This window comes from Euprymna scolopes, chromosome 23, assembly GCF_053919585.1.
Source record: "Euprymna scolopes isolate OS-2025 chromosome 23, ASM5391958v1, whole genome shotgun sequence".
NCBI lineage: Eukaryota > Metazoa > Mollusca > Cephalopoda > Sepiida > Sepiolidae > Euprymna > Euprymna scolopes.
The window spans coordinates 18,997,695-19,016,454 of NC_136504.1; the positions used below are offsets into that span (position 1 = coordinate 18,997,695).

Consider the following 18,760-nt stretch of genomic DNA (forward strand, 5'->3'; position numbering starts at 1 on the left):
TAATAGATGTTGGAGTTCTTTAAAGTACAGAATAGCACATTTTTCATGAAGGCATAATCTACATGGGTCGTCTAGGTCTCTACACGTGGTAGCTTGTCTTATTATTTTCCATTCATATATATATATATATATATATATATATATATATATATATATATATATATTTATTTTTTTTTAATTACATTTTCACCCCAAACAAGGGAAATTGCCACTTTGGTGTAGGGGGCTACTATCAGGGGCAACAACTACTGGGGTATTATGTAGGGATTTGGGCAGCAAGATGTTGGTTCACGTTACACTTGAACTTCTGCACGTCAGTACTGTTGGGGAAGCAGGGACCTGGAATGGAATTCCAGAGTCTAGCGGTTCTGCGGAAGAAACTATTGGAGTAAAAAGATCTTTTACATCTAGGGATCTCTACAGTGTGGGGGTGGGGTTTAGTAGCCTGTCGAGGGTGCTCACGTCGTGGGGACACAAGTGATTGCAGTTCGTCAGAGCATTCACCACTAAAATACTTGTAGAAAAGGCAGAGGGATGCAACATTTCGTCGATGGGACAGAGGCTGAAGCTTAGATGCCAGTTCAGGGCCTATCAGGTTTGCGACTCTCTTTTGAACCTTGTCAAGGAGCGAGAGACTAGTAGCAGATGCACCAGCCCAGATGTGACAGCAATACCCCATACATGGGAGAATGGTGGCCTTATAGAGGTGCAGGATACTTTCGGGTGTTAGTAGTTGTCTAGCACGGTAGAGAGAGCCCACCTTTCTTGCAGCGGCCCTGGCAATGCCTTCAATGTAATTGTTCCAACTCATGTTTCCTGTGAACGTTAGGCCAAGGAGTTTGAAAGATGTACTCTCAGATAAAGAGTCGTTGGCCATTGCTATAGGTGGTAGAGAAGGTTTCTTGTAATTATTGAATGAAACTAGTTTAGTCTTGGCAGCATTGAACGCGACCAACCACTTTTGTCCCCATTCCACCACAGATTGGAGGTCTTCGTCTAGTGTTTCTGCCATTTCTTTAGAAATGTGTTCATTCGTCTTCCTGTCGTGCCTGCCATAGAGTGTAGTGTCATCAGCATATATACCCATCTCAGAGGCAATTTTGTCGGGGAGGTCATTTATGAATATCAGGAACAATAGAGGTCCAAGGATATAACCCTGGGGCACTCCCGCATTTATATCATATTGTTTAGATGTACGGCCGTCGAGGACAACCTGGATTTTTCTCTTATCTAAGAACGATTTAATTATGTTAAGTATTCTACCAGTGATACCGTATGATCTAATTTTCCTGAGGAGACCCTCGTGCCATACCCTGTCAAAAGCCTTAGATATATCTAGAGCTACCGCTCTGCCATCCCCCGCTTTGTCCAGTGAATGGTATATACGTTCAGAGATTACAGTTAGGATGTCTGCTGTGGAACGGGCTTGTCTAAATCCATATTGTTGGTCAGTCAGAAGTTTAGCATCTATAAGGTGATGGACTAGAGCATGGTTAATTAAGGTCTCAAATATTTTGGCAAAAAGTGGGAGGAGGCTAATGGGGCGATAGTTTAATGGGTCAGTCCTTTCGCCAAAATTCTTGATTACTGGTACAACAGAAGCAGTTTTCCAACAGCCTGGAAAGCAAGCTTCATTAAGGCATTTGTTGTAGAGTTTGGAGAGAACTGGAGCTACTTCGGCTGAGCACTTTTTTAATAGCACAGCTGGGATGAGATCGGGTCCACATGCTTTTGAAGTGTCAAGGTTTTTTATGATAGCATGCACCTGAGCAGGGGTGATTTTCAGATCATCTAGCGTGGCATCTGTCCGCATAGAAAAGTCAGGTAGGAGGTGGTTGGAAGGGTCCAGTGTGGAGTTGGAGGCAAACCGACTGGCAAGCATGTTAGCCTTGTCGGTTGCTGAGGAGACAACCTCGTGATTGTTGGTTAGTGGGGGAATTGTTGATTGCCCATTATTTACTACACTGTTGTAGATTTTCCAGAAGTCTCGAGTTCCTAGTTTTTGTGCTTCAATGCGCTTTTTAGTGGTTTCCGAAAATTCTCTCTTAGCTGTCGTTATTTCTTTCTTAACGTTATTTCTAGTTTCTATATACTTCAGTCTGTTTGAACTGGACTTATGTCGGTTAAATCTGCGGTATGCATGCTGCTTTTGGGCAATGGCAGTTGCGCAAGTCGAAGTAAACCATTGGGGAGAGTGGGGCTTACTATAAAATTTCCGCATGGGAACATGCGCTTCGATTGCAGTTTTGAACCATTCAGTGGTCTCGTTTGCATACTGTTCAGCAGGGAGAGAAAAAAATATTTCTCCATGGGGCATCTCTGATTAGTTCCCTGATGGCTTCCCAGTCAGCCTTTTTATAATATCTCGTTGTTTTGAGCACTGGCTCTTCAGTTTTGGGTCTAGAGTTTAGGGCGATTTCAACCATTATCACTGCATGATCAGTGTTCCCGAGTGGGCTGTGGGCCTTCATTATGCAGTCATCGGGAGCTGTCAAAAACAGATCTAGAAGTGATGCGTGTTGTTCTTCCTGGTTACTAGCAGAAGTACCCGTCGCTGATTAGGTTCAAAAGGAGCTGTCAAAAAAGGACTCTGATTTATATAAAAAAGGATAATAGTTTTTAAATTATTTATTTTCTACGTACTTTTTGTATCTTATATTCCCTTTCGTCTTATTGATGTACAGATTCCTCGACGTTGAGCTTTATTACGTCGTCCTGTAGATGTACAGAAACACAAAAAAACAGACAGACAGACAGACAGACAGACAGACCCAGCAGTGGTCGGATCATCTTTATGAGGTTGGGAAAGGATTGCTCAAATGAATATGAGGAGGCAGAAGTGGGAATCTTTATTGACACAAATGTATGAACACTAATTATGTTTCCCCATTGTAAGTGACCCCAATGGGGCCCAACCTCCGTTGGTGGGAGTATTCGATGGCACGCGTAACCCCTCCTCCGCATGGTGGGTTTATCGCAAGTTCGGTAGTTCTACATTAAACGGCGTGAGTATGCATAGGCTTCCCAGTTATGATACTACTGGTAACATTTGGTAATATTTGGTAACTATACAAGTGTACATCAAACGGTGTGAGCGTTCACAGGGTTTCCAGTTATAAGTGATCCTCCTTAGGGCCCCACCCCCACGATTTGTACATAAAACGCTGGTGAGAGCATTTGAGAATTTCTTCCCCTTTAAGTTTATACAACAATAGCATTTCAGCCTGGCTTTGCCCGGGTATTTGGGTGTGTATGTTGAAAAAAAAAGCGGTCAATTTTTTAGATTTGACCCCTATTATTACCCCTTAAAATTTATTGTTTTGGGCTCAAATCAAGTTATTAAGTTATATTCATGTCTACGGAGCCTATATCTAAAATTTCAAGTGTTTAGACCCAAAATTGTCGGAGGAGTTCGGTAGAGTTCTCAAAGGTCAAATCGTTGAATTTGACCCCTTAACAGCGAAATCTCTGGCCGAAAACCGATCACATAGATTTTTCCAAATCTCAGTACCCTGTATATCAAATTTCGATTCTGTAGACCGTAAATTGACAGAGTTATTGCGTAGGGAAATATATATACACACAGACACGTTCACTTAAACATCTTTAAAAACTTTAATACAAGAAAAAATATATATCAATTTAATATTAATTGACTACAGAAGAAATTTATCAGCAAAAGTACATAAAAACTGCTTTTTAGTTAATTCATTCTAGTATTTTGCTCGCACAAATATCACGGTTTTTAAAGGACTTTTCCAAAGATTCTACCACATTGAAAATAATGGATTACCAAATGTATATGACTTCCATTTTACTTTCCAGTCTGGAACATGCTATTAAAAAAACGCAATTCATTCTAGAATATTCCAATATTCATTGAATTTTACAACCATTCCTGTATCCTCATTCTTTTAACTTGGATTATCTTTTTTACACCTTTTTTACAATTTTAATTTTCAATTCATGTGCTAATAAGTAAAAATTTATAATTACCCACATCTATTTTGCTATTAACATTTTCTTCGGTGAAATGACCATTCATTGAAAATCCATGGATTAAGGGGGGGGGAATTTTGTACTACTTTCTCAAACAATAAATTTTGGTTGTAATTCTATATAATTTTACTCAGAATATATATATATATATACTAGAATGGGTGCCCGGCTTTGCCCAGGTGTTTGGAGGTGTATACTGGGCAAAAAAAAAAAAAGATCAATTTTTTAAATTTTACCCCTATTATGACCCCTTAACATTTATTGTTTTGGGCTCAAATCTTGTTATTAAGTTCATGTCCATGTCCAAGGAGCCTATATCTAAAATTTCAAGTGTTTAGACCCCAAATTGTTGGAGGAGTTTGGTAGAGTTCTCAAAGGTCAAATCGTTGAACTTTAACCCCTTAACAGCAAAATTTCTGGCCGAAAACCGATCACATAGATTTTCCCAAATCTCAGTACCCTGTATATCAAATTTTGAGTCTGTAGACTAAAAATTGACAGAGTTACTGCGTAGGGAAATGTACACAGACACCGTACATAAAATAATATATCGAAACCAATGTATGGACAGGGTATACTTATCACGAAAAGAGGGTGGCCTCGGTCTCACTGAAATAAACCATGCATATCGAGCCACTATAGTAAGCATGGGTCAGTATATTAAAAGCTCAAAAGATATGGCAATAGAAATAGTGAGGGACCACCATGAACGCCTACCCCAACAAACCTCAGTCACAAAGCTTGCTGAAAACTTTTGGGGTGTCATACTGGAAAATACTGTTGAGCCAGCAACACAGATTGCAAGAAAAAAGAGAAAGAAATACACCGAAATCGAAATAGACACACAAAACAAAAACAAAAAAAACAAGGATGGGAACAACATAAAAGAGCAGGAAAGTTCCCAGAGGAGCTTAAACAGGAATATATAGACAAGGATGCTTCACTCCAATTACTCAAGAGCGGGAGACTTCCATTTGATGAGGAAAGACTTATAGCCAGTCATGATCAGGGCTTACTCACAAATGGATTAAAAAAAATGGCGGGCCTACAAGCAAATGGCCAATGCCGGTTTTGACACTCAGCAATTGAGAGCCCAAGCCACCTAATGTCTGCATGTCCAATCATATTGGGAGATGGCCTTTACACTCCCCGTCACAAAAAAGTATGTAAGTACCTCCATTGGAAGATCCGTGGAGAGATGCAACTTGACAGAGCAACGAACATCTGGGAACATGAACCACCACCGATAACATCAAACGGAAAATTGATCGTGTTCTATGACAAAGACATACAGGCGGGCAGATACATAAAAGACAAAGCTATCAAACCAGATATTGTAATATGGAACAAGCCCGAAAGAATTGCGCTCATTATCGATGTCACAGTCCCAAATGCTTTGGCCTTAATAGAGCTGAACGGGAAAAGATAACAAAATATCAGGTCTTAAAAAAATGATCTAAAAACAGCATGGTCTCTGAAAGAGATAAACATTATACCGGTTGTGATAGGAGCAACTGGTTTAATAAAAAAGAACTTTCAGAAATACTTAGAAGCAATCCCTGGAAGACCAAGCTGTAACGAGATACAAATAACACCATAAAGGGAACAGCATCTATTCTTAAAAGAGCCCTCGGATATAAATTTAAATCATAACAGAATCAAATGTTAGCTCCAGGAGAGAGCCCCTTGATCTTTTAAAACTTACTGAAATTAAATTAAAAAAAAAAACAGAGACACAGACACGTTCACTTATATATATATATATATATATATATATATATATATATATATATATATATATATATATATATATATATATTAGTTATGGGACAATTCCAATATTTTTCCCCGATTCCGATACAATTACCGATTCCGTACTAAATTCCCGATTCCGATACAATTACCAATTCTGATTTCGATTCTTTATAAATCTCTAAATATTTAACTATATAGCTGTATTTTTCTCCAATTACCATAGAAAAACACATCTTAAATGTGCAGATATTTTCCTAAATGTAAAAATATACTTGGGGGGGGGGAGATCTATCAATTTTAGCTTCACTGGTGTTTTTAAGCCAATAAATATTTATTATTTTATCATTATTGTTTTAAACAAAATCAAATAAACAAGACAATTAAAAGAATCGTTTTTGGCATCGGAAAATCCGTACAAATTATTAAATTATTATTTATAAAAATATATAAAAATTATTAAAGAAGAACAAACAATAAAAAAAGGAACGGAGAGAAAAGAGAGAAAAGACAGAAAAGAGAGAAGGAAATAGGTGCTCGACTGAGCTCCAATCACTCGTTTCCCTCGTGAACTCGTCTTGATAAACTGTTACAAAGAACTTTCCTTTCTTCCTCAGTTTACCTAAAACCAAACAGAACTCCTAGCAACAGTTTCTTTTCAAGAACCTCGATAAATATGTATATAACGATGAGAATCATGGAAATAGTATTCCGACGAGATAGGGAGATGAAAAAGGAACAAACCAAATTATATGTCTGCTAACGTTTCATGTTTATTGTAAGACTTCTTCTTCTTCTTCTTCTTCTTCTTCTTCTTCTTCTTCTTCTTCTCCCCCCTCTCTCTCTCTCTCTCTCTCTCTCTCTCTCTCTCTCTCTCTCTCTCTCTCTATATATATATATATATATATAATGACGTGATCCATATCTCTTGTTTGTTTTTCTGTCTCCATTCCTACTTTCTTCACATTGACTTCACTCTTTCCTCTCCTTTCCTTTTTTATTGTTTGCTCTTCTTTAATAATCCCTATTATTTTTTTTTTAGTAATCCCTATTTTATTTTTACTATTACTTATATATCTTATATATACATATACATACATATATATATATATATATATATATATATATATATATATATATATATATATATATATATATACTACCCTTCCGGTTTTTATTCTTCTATTCTCTCCTTCCTATTCGCGTATGCTTAACTCTTTTCCTTCTAATTATATTGTTTATATTTTTACATTTCAAAGTTTTTTTTTTCTTATACTTCATATCTACTTTAATATATGTTAATATATACTTCTTTCACCTTCGTTTCCAATCTGCATGTTATTTAGTCAGTTTTTATCTATATTTTCCCCCACACTTTATCCGTGCCTAAACCTAAACGTAGATTCCATGAACAAAGCTTCTTTCATAGAACTGCCCACCTGTGGAACTCTCTTTTATTTGCCTGCTTTCCGGCTGACTACAATATGGTCGTCTTCAAGTCCAATGTAAACAATTGGCCACTGTACACTTATTAACCTTTATTCTCGAGTGGCCTCTGGGCCTGGATAAGTGGTGACTCCTTTGTAAAAAAAATTAAATTTTGTATAATTCTGGCCTTCTCTTCTGATGAGAAGTAGTTAGCTTTGAAATGCCAAGGCCTGATGAGGTTTTTCTCTATGACTCTTTCCTTATTGATCTGATGATATTGTAAAGTTATTTGTGACTCTTATTCCTTATCTTTTTTAATACTGGCTGTACCTGTGTATCGGCGTTTTCCGTCGAAAGTAAGGACAGCTTCGATGAAGCCCCTCCCCCATGTAAACAATTAAAGTACGGTTGTTAGCTCTAGAAAATAGTGAGCACTGGCGTTTGTGTCCCAAATGAAATTATCTTCCTTCCACAGTCGGGCATTGTCTGGCAGCGGCAGTTAGCGGAAGCCACTGAGCACCATTGTCAGCAATGGAGGTTACTGGCGAATAGTGTTGGTTTGGGGAGATTACTAGCGCGTACTGTTGTGTACTGGTAGGCACTGGCTGCCTTTGCAACTGGCAGTCTGTGGCGGCCATGATCAGTATCAACTTCCGTTTGACTGCTGCAAACTGAAATCGTATGTTTCAATTTACAGGCATTGATGTGCGGTTAGTGTTGTTTGGGGGCGATTACTTGCATTTGTTCACGTTTACTAGTGGACACTAGCTGCCTTTCCAACTGTCAGTGTCTGTCCGCGATGTTCACTGTCGGCCATGACCAGTAGCAGCCTTTATTGGACTGCTTTTAAATGACATTGTCTGTCTTCAATGTCGAGCACTAGTGGTCATTTACGTTTTTGACATGTCGATTACTATCGATCATGACCAGTGTCGAACCGTATGTAACTGCTTTGAAATGAAATGGCCTGTCTTCAATATTCCTGCACTATCATCCATTGTATGGTAATTTCATCCATTGAAGGCCAGTCACGTCATTATTAAGGGGTCTAGACTTTGCGTGAGTTATTTTTAGAAGTGACGCCTTGCAACAAATACTATACTCTGATTGGCTGACCTATTTGACGTGGGCGAAATATCGCCACGCGGTGTTTAAAGAGTTAAGAAAAACTAAGTACGAGTCAGTCTTCACTATGGGATGGATGGACTGGAGTTCACTCCAGGCAACGCCCGTTAATTTGCGGGGGGGGGGGATAAAACGCGAATTTTGTTCCTAATCGTCTCAATCGTTAAACCAGTTATTTAAATAACGAAGATAAAATGGAAGTTTTTTTATCGTTGAATAAAAAGGAGAAAGGAATGAGTGGCGCAAGGCCATCATTTTTTAATCAACCATCCGAATAAAGAAAAAAGGCTTTAATAATTTTTTTTTTTTTTTTTACACAGTGATCACGACTTATCAAGGCCCGGAATCCACTCAGGGATAAGGGTTATTGCAAGTACATTACGTTAGTGTGGAGATTTGATGAAGTGTTTACTTAAGGGGGCGGTTCATTAGGAATTGTCTTGACGTTTTACCCAGTTATTTAAATAACGAAGAAAAGTGAAAACTCTTTTACCGTTGGATAAAAAGAGAAAGAAAAAGAGATGAACGACACAAGGCCATCATTTTTTAATCGATCATCCTAGAAGCAAAGAGTATGATATGAATGCAGGTATGGTTTGTTTTATACTTTTTTCGCTCTAATACTGTCGAAAAATATAATGGGAGTAATATTACTTTTCTCTTATATAAGAGAGAGAGAGAGAGAGAGAGAGAGAGAGAGAGAGTGAGAGAGAGAGGGGGGATAGAGAATTTATCTTTTTAAAAGAAAATTCTATCGCTTTTCAACGCGGTTTTTAACATGTTATTTGATTGGAATAACTTTCTTATCGCTCTTATATTTTCAATTTGGGATTTTGAATGAGTTTACGATTGTTATCCCGTTACAAAATAAATAAATAAATAAATGAAATAAAATTAAAAAAAAAAAATGAGGCATGTGGTCATTCGAACTCTTTCAGCATTGTTCAGTACATTGTTCTTCCACTAAAAACTGTGTTTAACTTTTATTTTAATTTTTCTTTTCAAAAATGACATAAATTGATCAAATAGTTTTTCGTATATAGAAAATCATTTTTTACGATTTTTAACGATTAACAGTATATCATAACCATGACAAGGCTAAACTTGATCTCTTATTTCTGGAGAAAGTTAGGGGATGTAATCACTATTTATGAAATATAGCGGATCAAGACACAGCATCCTTGTTTCCTCATAAAATTTAGTCTTATTAATAAAAAAAAAACACTTGATCAATTTACGTGATCTTTGGAATATGACATTTTTGTTCCGTAACCTTTACGCACGTCATAAATTTTTTCTGAACTTTTTTGCGGGGGCGGGGTGGGGGTTAGCAGAGGAGCCAACAAACGACTAAGGGAAAAATTCAAATATACAATAAATAAATGTTACCATAATTGAAAGTAATTTTTGTAATACCTGGCTCGTTTTTTTTGTTTTGTTTTTGTTTCAAACTAGTTTTAAATGCTCTTTATTTAATCTCAAATATTCGGTCTATAATCTTTTTCTATAATCAATGACTTATTTGACCGTACGTTTCTTGACTTTAACATAACAAATAGGATTTCTTAATTCACCTAGCTATTTCAATTTAGAAAAAAAAAAATCCAGCAGTTAATATTTTTTTATTTAACTTAAAATATCATTAATATTTTAAGCTTATTACACTTGTTTCGAGTTCGAATTTCTTTTTTTTTTATGATAGGCGGCCTTGCTTTTTTCTGAGAAAAAATGCATCCGTTTATCCTATGTTGTTGTTAAAAAGAAATTCCATTCGAATTTAACACGCTTCTAAAGCTTTATCAAATTAAAAAAATACAATAATAAATCTTTGGTGAGTTTCCAAATAGAAAACCACAAAAACGATTTATTGTAAATAAGACGGTGTCTTTACTAGAAAAATAATTCGTTTCGGCAATTTGATGTTCCCAATATATTGGACACGTACCGTGCGTTATGTCGAGTTGTAATTTGGTCGGCGATTAGCACATCACTTATACACGCAGTCGAGGCCTACTGATTTCTGTCCAGAGAATTTGAAACCAAAGAGACATTAGTTCCCAAGTAATTTCCTGTGCCAGAATCGGTCAGGCTAGAAATGGAAATCCGCGATACCACATTCTGTTTGTGACAAAAGTTGGCCGATCTAGCAGTGCTCCCTTCGGATAAAGTTGGTTCATATTCAGTGGATATGCTTTTTTATCATGGAAGAGAGACCCTTTTCTTATTAAATTTCAATCAGATGCTGCCGGACATGGCCAACTTTTCAAAAAAGACTTTCTTCATCTTGGCGTTCTTCCAACCAAATCAATCCTTTAACAAAATATAGTACATGATATGAAAATGTAGTCGATGTTTAGACACCGACGTACAAAATCAAAATGCATAAATGCGTTTGTATGCACATCGTCTGCATTAAACATTAACTCTTATGAACAATTATAATTTATAAAAATGAGCAAAGAAGTTTTGAATACGATTTTCCTGACCCTTGAAACTCACGGCTCTTAATTAATCGATCAAGACTTCTTCTAATGTCTCAGCTAATACAAGAACTCTAAAAATATTCATGCACATTCTATGTTTTCGTATTGTTGTAAACTTCCACCTTAAACATATATAAAATATTTCTTTTGTAAATATATGCCTTCTTGACTTGTTTTGTTTACCATATAACAATATTTCTCATTTTCCTTATATTTGATTATAAAACCTGAAATTTTTTTTTACTGAAAGTATTTCTTTGAATCCGGCTATTTTATTGGTTTTCGATTTTTCTCTGTAGTTGGACTTATTTATTTATTTTTTTTATATTATATATATTATTCGAATTTGATTTTTGTGGTTCAAAGTGTCCCTTTTTTGTTGAACAGAATTAAGACGAGCATTAAAAAAGTCGATGTACCTGACGTTTCATGAAAGTAAATACAGAATTTGTTCAAAGTCGAGAATAATTACCAGAGTTCTGCAAGATGCACCCGAAGAAGTTACATCGGACGAAACGTTGTAAGAATAATCTCAAAAAAGAAAAAAAAAACAACAATAGTCCGAGTAATATAAGTATTCCAGCAGACCATCAAGGGTTGGCACATTAACGAGATCGTTGAAAAAGTTCGAGTGATGAGACAATTCAGCAGTGTTAGTTTGAGCATTAACAAAGTTCTAGATCAAACCCTACGGATAGTTGCGCTGGCAAAACTAATATTCAATTACCGATTTCTTAGTGAGACATATTGGTTACCCTTTAAGAAACTCAAATGGACTTACCCGGGAACTACTTAACTATCGACTAGAAATTCCGACCATTTTTTTTTCTTTTTCTTTCAGTGTCCACACTGGCAATCGTTCCAACAAAGTAGAGATGACTTAAACAACCAAAACTTTTTTTTCTGTCAGAATGAGATTTTTTTTTTTACTCCCGTTCACCCCACCAAAGTGTATCGCCACTTGGACATAAGGGGCTACAAATTGCGACCATGTCTAAGAAAGGTTAACAAGATGTTTATTTAGATTACATTCGAACTTCTGCATATCAATACAGCCAGGGAAGCAGATAGCAGGAAGGGAATTCCAAATTCTAGAGATATGAATTTGGCTCGGTCATAGGAGGCGCATTCTCCCATGCATTACTCCCTCCTTATAGAGTGAGAGTTGGTTTATTACCGATCACTGGGAAATGCCGACGGATCTGTTCAAAATTATTTTTTTTGTACTCAATTGGGGAAGCTGCCCCCCCAGTCTTGTATCACATTTTGTTGCAGTGGGAAGCAAGTAAATTCATATCGTCATACGAGCAGGTTATTCGTTTATATTAATGTGCGAATAAAGGATAATGTCGTATTTAACGACAAATGTAAGTGTTGTGTTACTATTGTTAGCAGCAGGAGTGAATGTTGTTTTTCAAGTATCGGCTCTCGATTTAACAAAAACTCAAATCTGCAGTTTCTTTTAATCAAGAAATATTCATTCCAAGATTTCACGCGTACTATAAAATCCTAAGCACAGTCTTTTTCTTCCTCTTTCCTGTTTTCTTTTGGAGGCAGCACACAATTCTGCTTGAACCTGTTGGGGCTGAAGACCCCCAGCAAGCACACACAGGCCCGCTCGCTTAAAATGCTAAACTGGTGTAATGAATATAAATACATTCAGTTTCTTCTACACAATAATATGATTGACTGGCGTAAGCCATAAATACGGATGGGAGAGACGTTGACAGATATGCCGAAAACCTAAAGCTTAAGTATACTGCCAGCTATAACTATAACTAACAAGCTGGACGCCCGGTGTTGCCCACTCGTAAAATATACTTAAACATGATAATTTAATTTATACAGATTGCGTATGTATTCTTATAGAATCAGTCTTAATATAAATTACGAGGAATTATTTACCCGGTGGACTAATTCGCAAAAATTTTATTTAAAATAATAATGATAATGTCGTTCATCAAATTCCGTCTGTGTCTGTTTACAATATCACGTCAGTTGATATTTGGGCTTGGCGATCCTGAAAATAGTCTTCTCTTACAGATAAAAAAAGATTTTTTACAGAGGAATATTTTACGCTATGCAGATGTAACGCAAAATATTCCTCTGTAAAAATTCTTGTTCTTCTTTCGAGAAGAAAGACTATTTTTAAGATCGGATTTTTTTCGATTTTCGATACTTATCGGATGAATTTCTGTACAAAACATATCTAAGAAATATAAATCACCTTTGTGTGAAATTTGCAAAAGCTTCTTAACAGCTAAATCTGACCCCCAAGATCGCCATGGGCATGGAATATGTGCCTACATTAAGGATGGCTTCCCGTGTGGCAGGGATATCTCTAGAGAAGATCCTAATTTACCCTATATGTGCTTCAGGGTTGCACTTGCTAACACCACTGCATTTATATTTGCCCTCTATAGGCCCCACAACAGCGGAGTTACTATCTTTAAGAGCATATCTGAGAAAATAGACCACATACTGTCTTCACATCCCTCGGCTAACATCCACATATGTGGTGACTTCAACATCTATGACGTGGAATGGCTGACCCATTCAAATAAGACAGATGATGAGGGGAGGTTTTGTCATGATTTTACCATTGCTTATGACCTCACTCAGATTGTTCACGAGCCCACCCGTGTGCCCGATACACCCGGTCAATATGCAAGCCTCTTAGACCTTTTTCTCTCAATTTCCCCTGAGCTATGTTCATGTTCCGTTCATTCTCCTCTAGGATCCTCCGACCACTCCGTCGTATCAGTTAAGATAAAAACGAAATGTAAGAAGCCCCCAGACGTACCTCTCTACCATACTGTATACCGATACTCTATGGCTGACTGGGATAGCTTCCGTACATTCATATCTGATTTACCTCTGCACTCCATGTTTAAAAAGGAAGTGTCCTCTATAGTATCAGATCTGACCGAATGGTTAATTGTAGGCATAGACCAATTCATACCATCTAAAAAAGTCCAACAAAAACCTAACAGCCAGCCATGGTTCTCCCCAGAATGTGCTGCTGCTATCGCGCACAGAAATCACTTTTTCCATAGCTACCAACGTAATAGATGCACTGAGACTAAAGCTGCTTTCAGGTCTGCCAGCAACCACTGTAAAAGAGTAATAAAAAATGCAAGAGAGCTATATGTCCAGTCTGTTAAATCCAAGGTAGCTGATCAGCGGCTTGGATCCCACCAGTTTTGGCAAATAACAAATAGGATCCTGAACAGAAGTGTGCGTTCTATCCCAACCATTATCAATGGACCAGAGGTCATCTCGTCAGCGTCAGACAAGGCCAAACTATTTGCAAAGAACTTTGCAGCTAATTCTACCCTATGCGACGAAGGCCATCAACTCCCCATATTTCCTCCTATAACACAGAACAAGCTAGGTAACATACAAATATCCGTGCATGAGGTCGCCAAGCTAATCAAGAACCTAGATTCCAGTAAAGCAACTGGCCCTGATGGCATCCCAATTATAGTGTTAAAAAAGCTTCAACCAGAACTTGCTCCCATATTTACGAAACTATTTAAGGGCTGCCTTAAGGAGAAGTGCTTTCCGACTCCCTGGAAGACCTCATCAGTTTGCCCTGTATTTAAGAATTCAGGTGATAAGTCATCTCCCTCTCAATACAGAACTATAAGTCTCCTGTGTGTTATGAGTAAGTTGCTGGAATCTGTAGAATGATCATATTAAATAGAGAAATAGTCAACCACCTCAGCAGGAATAACCTTCTTAGTGACACACAATATGGTTTCCGCTCTGCAAGATCTACCGCAGATGTGCTGACGGTTATATTCCACAGGATTAGTGAATCTCTTGACAAAGGCTTCCTTTCTAGGGCAATTGCTCTTGACATATCAAAGGCCTTCGACAAGGTATGGCATAAGGGTCTACTTCACAAGATTTCCAGCTACGGTATAACTGGAGATGTTTTCTCAATCATTAAATCATTTCTCTCCGATAGGCTCATAAGAGTAGTGGTAGATGGACAAAAATCGGTGGCCTGCAATATAAATGCTGGAGTCCCTCAGGGTTCAATCCTGGGCCCAACTCTCTTCCTGATCTACATCAATGACCTCCCTAAACACATACTTAAATCATTCGTTGACATCTATGCTGATGACACGACCATCTACGGCAACACATCAAAGGCTGTAAATGACAAAGTTCTCTCTGATTCTCTCTCCTCTGATCTCGAGCGCGTGGTTCAGTGGAGGAAGAGGTGGCTGGTTACCTTTAATGCATCCAAAACCAAACTCCTATCCTTACATCATCAACGCTCTGATCCCCAGCTGGCATCAATTGTGATGGATGGCTCTCGTCTGGGTGAGGCCCCGTGTTTTGATAAGCTTCTGGGTTTGACCTTTACTCCTGATCTGAAATGGAACACGTACATCAAGTCTGTTGCCAAGGTCGCTGGAAAGATGGTGGGATCCTTCTACCGCTCCAGAAGATATCTCACTACTGATGCATTCTCTATCTATATAAAAGCCAAGCACGTCCAAGGATGGAATACTGTTGCCATATTTGGGCAGGAGCTGCTAAAAACAGCCTATCCTGCCTTGACAGAGTACAAAATAGACTTCGTGGCTTAGTGGGGGATGCCCTTTTCTCTACCCTGCAACCTCTCTCCCACAGAAGAGACGTTGCGAGCCTGTCCTTGTTTTATCGGTATTTCCATGGCAAGTGCTCGTCTGAACTCCAATCTCTGGTCCCCCCTCGCCAATCTTTCACAAAAAATACCCGTCTAGCTGAATCCATTGTGAAAAATTTCCCCCACTCTATATCTGTGCCTAAATCAAAACGTGGATTCCATGAACAAAACTTCTTTCTTAGAACTGCACGCCTGTGGAACTCTGTTCCGTCTGCCTGCTTCCCTCCGGACTACAACTTGGATGTCTTCAAGTCCAATGTTAACAAATTCCTATTGAACCGCCCCCTTAAGTAAACACTTCAGCAAATCTCCTCACTAACGTAATGTACTTGCAATAACCCTTATCCCTGAGTGGCTTCCGGGCCTTGATAAGTGGTGATCACTGTGTAAAAAAAAAAAAAAAAAAAAAGATAGGAACAGCCGTTTCAGAACATATTTGGAAGGAACTCACACAAGTGATCTTATATAGATTAAGGCGATGTACTAGATTGTATTACTGAATTACTTTAGCCAGTACCACTCAGCTACTTGAAACAAATATACCTCTTCTCGGAACATATTTCCGTAAACATAGCGATAACATATATACACTGCTAACCGAACTTATGTACAGTTCATATACCCACTATCACAATGAGAGTATAAGCAAGCTAACATATATATATCTACAGTGTCTATCTTATTTACACACACGGTAACGGGCAAACTCTTTCGGTACCAGCTAAAATGAACATGCCTATTCAATTTCTCCTTATAGACAAAACAAGCCTTTTTTTCACCAAGAACGTTCTTGGACACTCTGCTCTCAGTTTTTTTTTTTTTTTTTTTATCAAACTCTTCATTTTTATGATCTTAACAAGGTGTAAGTAAAAAAAATTAACTGATGTTTTTCATTTTCTTTTGATATTGTTGTTTCCTCTTCTACGAAATTCAATGCTGCAATTGGCTCACCTCAATATACGATACTAGGTGATTATTTGTTTAAATCGTCAATCGAATTAATTAACTTTAACTAAAGTTGCCTGTATTTATTCTGAATTTTTGGATGAAGATTGATTATTCGTGTTATTTGGTTTCTTCGGATGACTGCTCTCATCTTGAGTGTTATTTGCACAACTTTTCGATCGATGTAACCTCCGACCTTCTTCATGTGTATCTTGTCGAACTCGCAAATCTGTTTGTCGAACTCGGGAATCTTTTTGTGGGACTCGGGAATCTACACGAAATAAAACTCTTTATTTAATCCACAGGGGTAGTATGCTCTCGTTTCGTCAGCCAGGACTGGGTAGAAGTCCTAAGTAATTCGCAATTGTACTTTGAGTGTCGTCCACACTGAAGATTGAACCTTCAACCTCTAGAACAGCGGTTCTTAACCTTTTTTGGCCCATGGACCCCTTTTCCCTTCTTTTTTTTTCTTGGTGGACCCCCTTATAATTTTTGGTCATAAAACAATATTCTATTTCTCAATATAATTTTTTGAGCTTTTAATAAACAAATAAATATTATATAATTGAACTTTATTTTTAAATGAAAACTAATTTAATGCAAATAAAGTATTTTACAACAATTATAATAATGAAAACTTGATTAACGCTAACTGTTTTTCGTGTTTTTGTTTTTGTAAATTCACGTAATGGAATGAATGAATGTGTGTGTGTGTGTGTGTGTGTGTGTGTGTGTGTGTGTGTGTGTGTGTGTGTGTGTGTGGTTTTGGTACTTATGCAGGATACGGGCCGTGCTATTTTGTAGATAGGATTTTTAAGTTATACTCAATTTTTACGGTATGTTTTGTTCCATTAAATTGTTAGGTGAATGTACATACATCTCAACCTTTTCCCGGCTATCGCCCCCAAAAGCTATTTTTGACTTAAGTTAATTCAAAATCGCCTCCAAGAATAAATAATAACAAATATTGTAATTATGACTAACCAACACTAGAAACATTTTGTACATGCAAATTGAAAACAAATTAATTAAAAATAACTTTATTGCAAATTTACAAGAAATGTAGAGAGTCTAACTAGTGTGAGCCCTGAGATTGGTGATGTTTCGCTAAAAATTCAATGTCAGGTTTAATATTACTCAAGCAGATACGGATATCTCCACGAGAAATAATGTCAAATCTGTTTCGTTCCTTCTGTAAAATGTGATTCACAGCGCTGAATCCAGTTTCGACAAGATATGATGTTGGGAAACACAAAAGGATTTTCGACATTTGTGACCACAAATTTGGATACAGTGATTTTACAGTGTTTGATTGCCAAAATGCACACAAAGTTTCTCTTTTGAACTTGATTTGCAATTCATCATTGCATTTTATCTCGATGATTTCCTCCTGGATATTTTCGTGTGCACTGAGAGGATCACAATCGAATGGGTCAATCATCCATGGCTCAATAGTGAAGTCAAATAAATCGGAAAATCTGATTTCTAGATCATTTTTCATGGCTGACAGATGGTTACAATAAATAACAATGTCATTTTCACATAAGTCGATTTCCGCTAGTTCGGGTATATTATCAAATTGCCTTCGTTTTAAATTAATTTGAAACATATTAAGTTTTTCAACAAAAGCTCTCATCACCCGTTTACAGTCTATCAGGGTTATCATTTTTCCTTGCAGCAGAAGAGAGACTTCATTTAACTTACGGAAGATCCAACTAAGATAGTGTATAGTTTTCTTTTGAGCTTGAATTTCGATAGCTAAGTCTGACTGTCCTTCTGTTCGTAGGAATACAACTATTGCATTAAATAAGTTTACAAATCTTTGCAAACAGTTGCCTTTGGATAGCCACCGGACATCGGTATGCAAAAGGAGTCTTATATATTGTTCGTCAGTATCAACACAAAATTTTCGAAAAAGACGGTCACATTTACTGTTAGATTTGATTTTGTTTATTGTTTTTATAACAGTATTCATTGACTGATTTAGAATAGGGCTTAAATTTTTGGCCATGAGTTGATGCCTATGTAGCACACAGTGTATAGCTAAAATATCGGGGCACAGCTTTTTCAAAAAAGAAATAAATCCTTTGTGTCTTCCCACCATAGCCATTGCACCATCAGTAGCACATGAAATTAAATTTTTTATCTTTTTCTTCAAAAAAAGTTTTCACAGCAGAAAATATGGAAGCGCCTGTAGTGTCAGTCCCCAACAGTTTTACAAACAATAAATCCTCTTGTAATGCACAATTATTATCAAAATATCGGACATATCCCATTAAAAGAGCGTGTTCCTCCTTTGATCGCCGGCTGGAAAGAGCAGTAGAGAACTCGAATTTCGCGCGAAGTCTTTTTTTCTTCGTTTTCC

General features: G+C 37.3%; 1 protein-coding gene across 1 annotated transcript in view; it reads right to left on the reverse strand.

Annotated features, from left to right (window-relative positions):
• Positions 1-18,061, reverse strand: part of LOC145245595 (protein FAM200C-like) — a 45,504-nt gene extending 27,443 nt beyond the window's left edge. Inside the window, exon 1 of the mRNA XM_080107169.1 lies at positions 17,533-18,061. Within this exon, the coding sequence (XP_079963295.1) occupies positions 17,533-18,061 (529 nt within the window). The remainder of the gene's footprint in view (positions 1-17,532) is intronic.
• Positions 18,062-18,760: the final 699 nt, after the last annotated feature.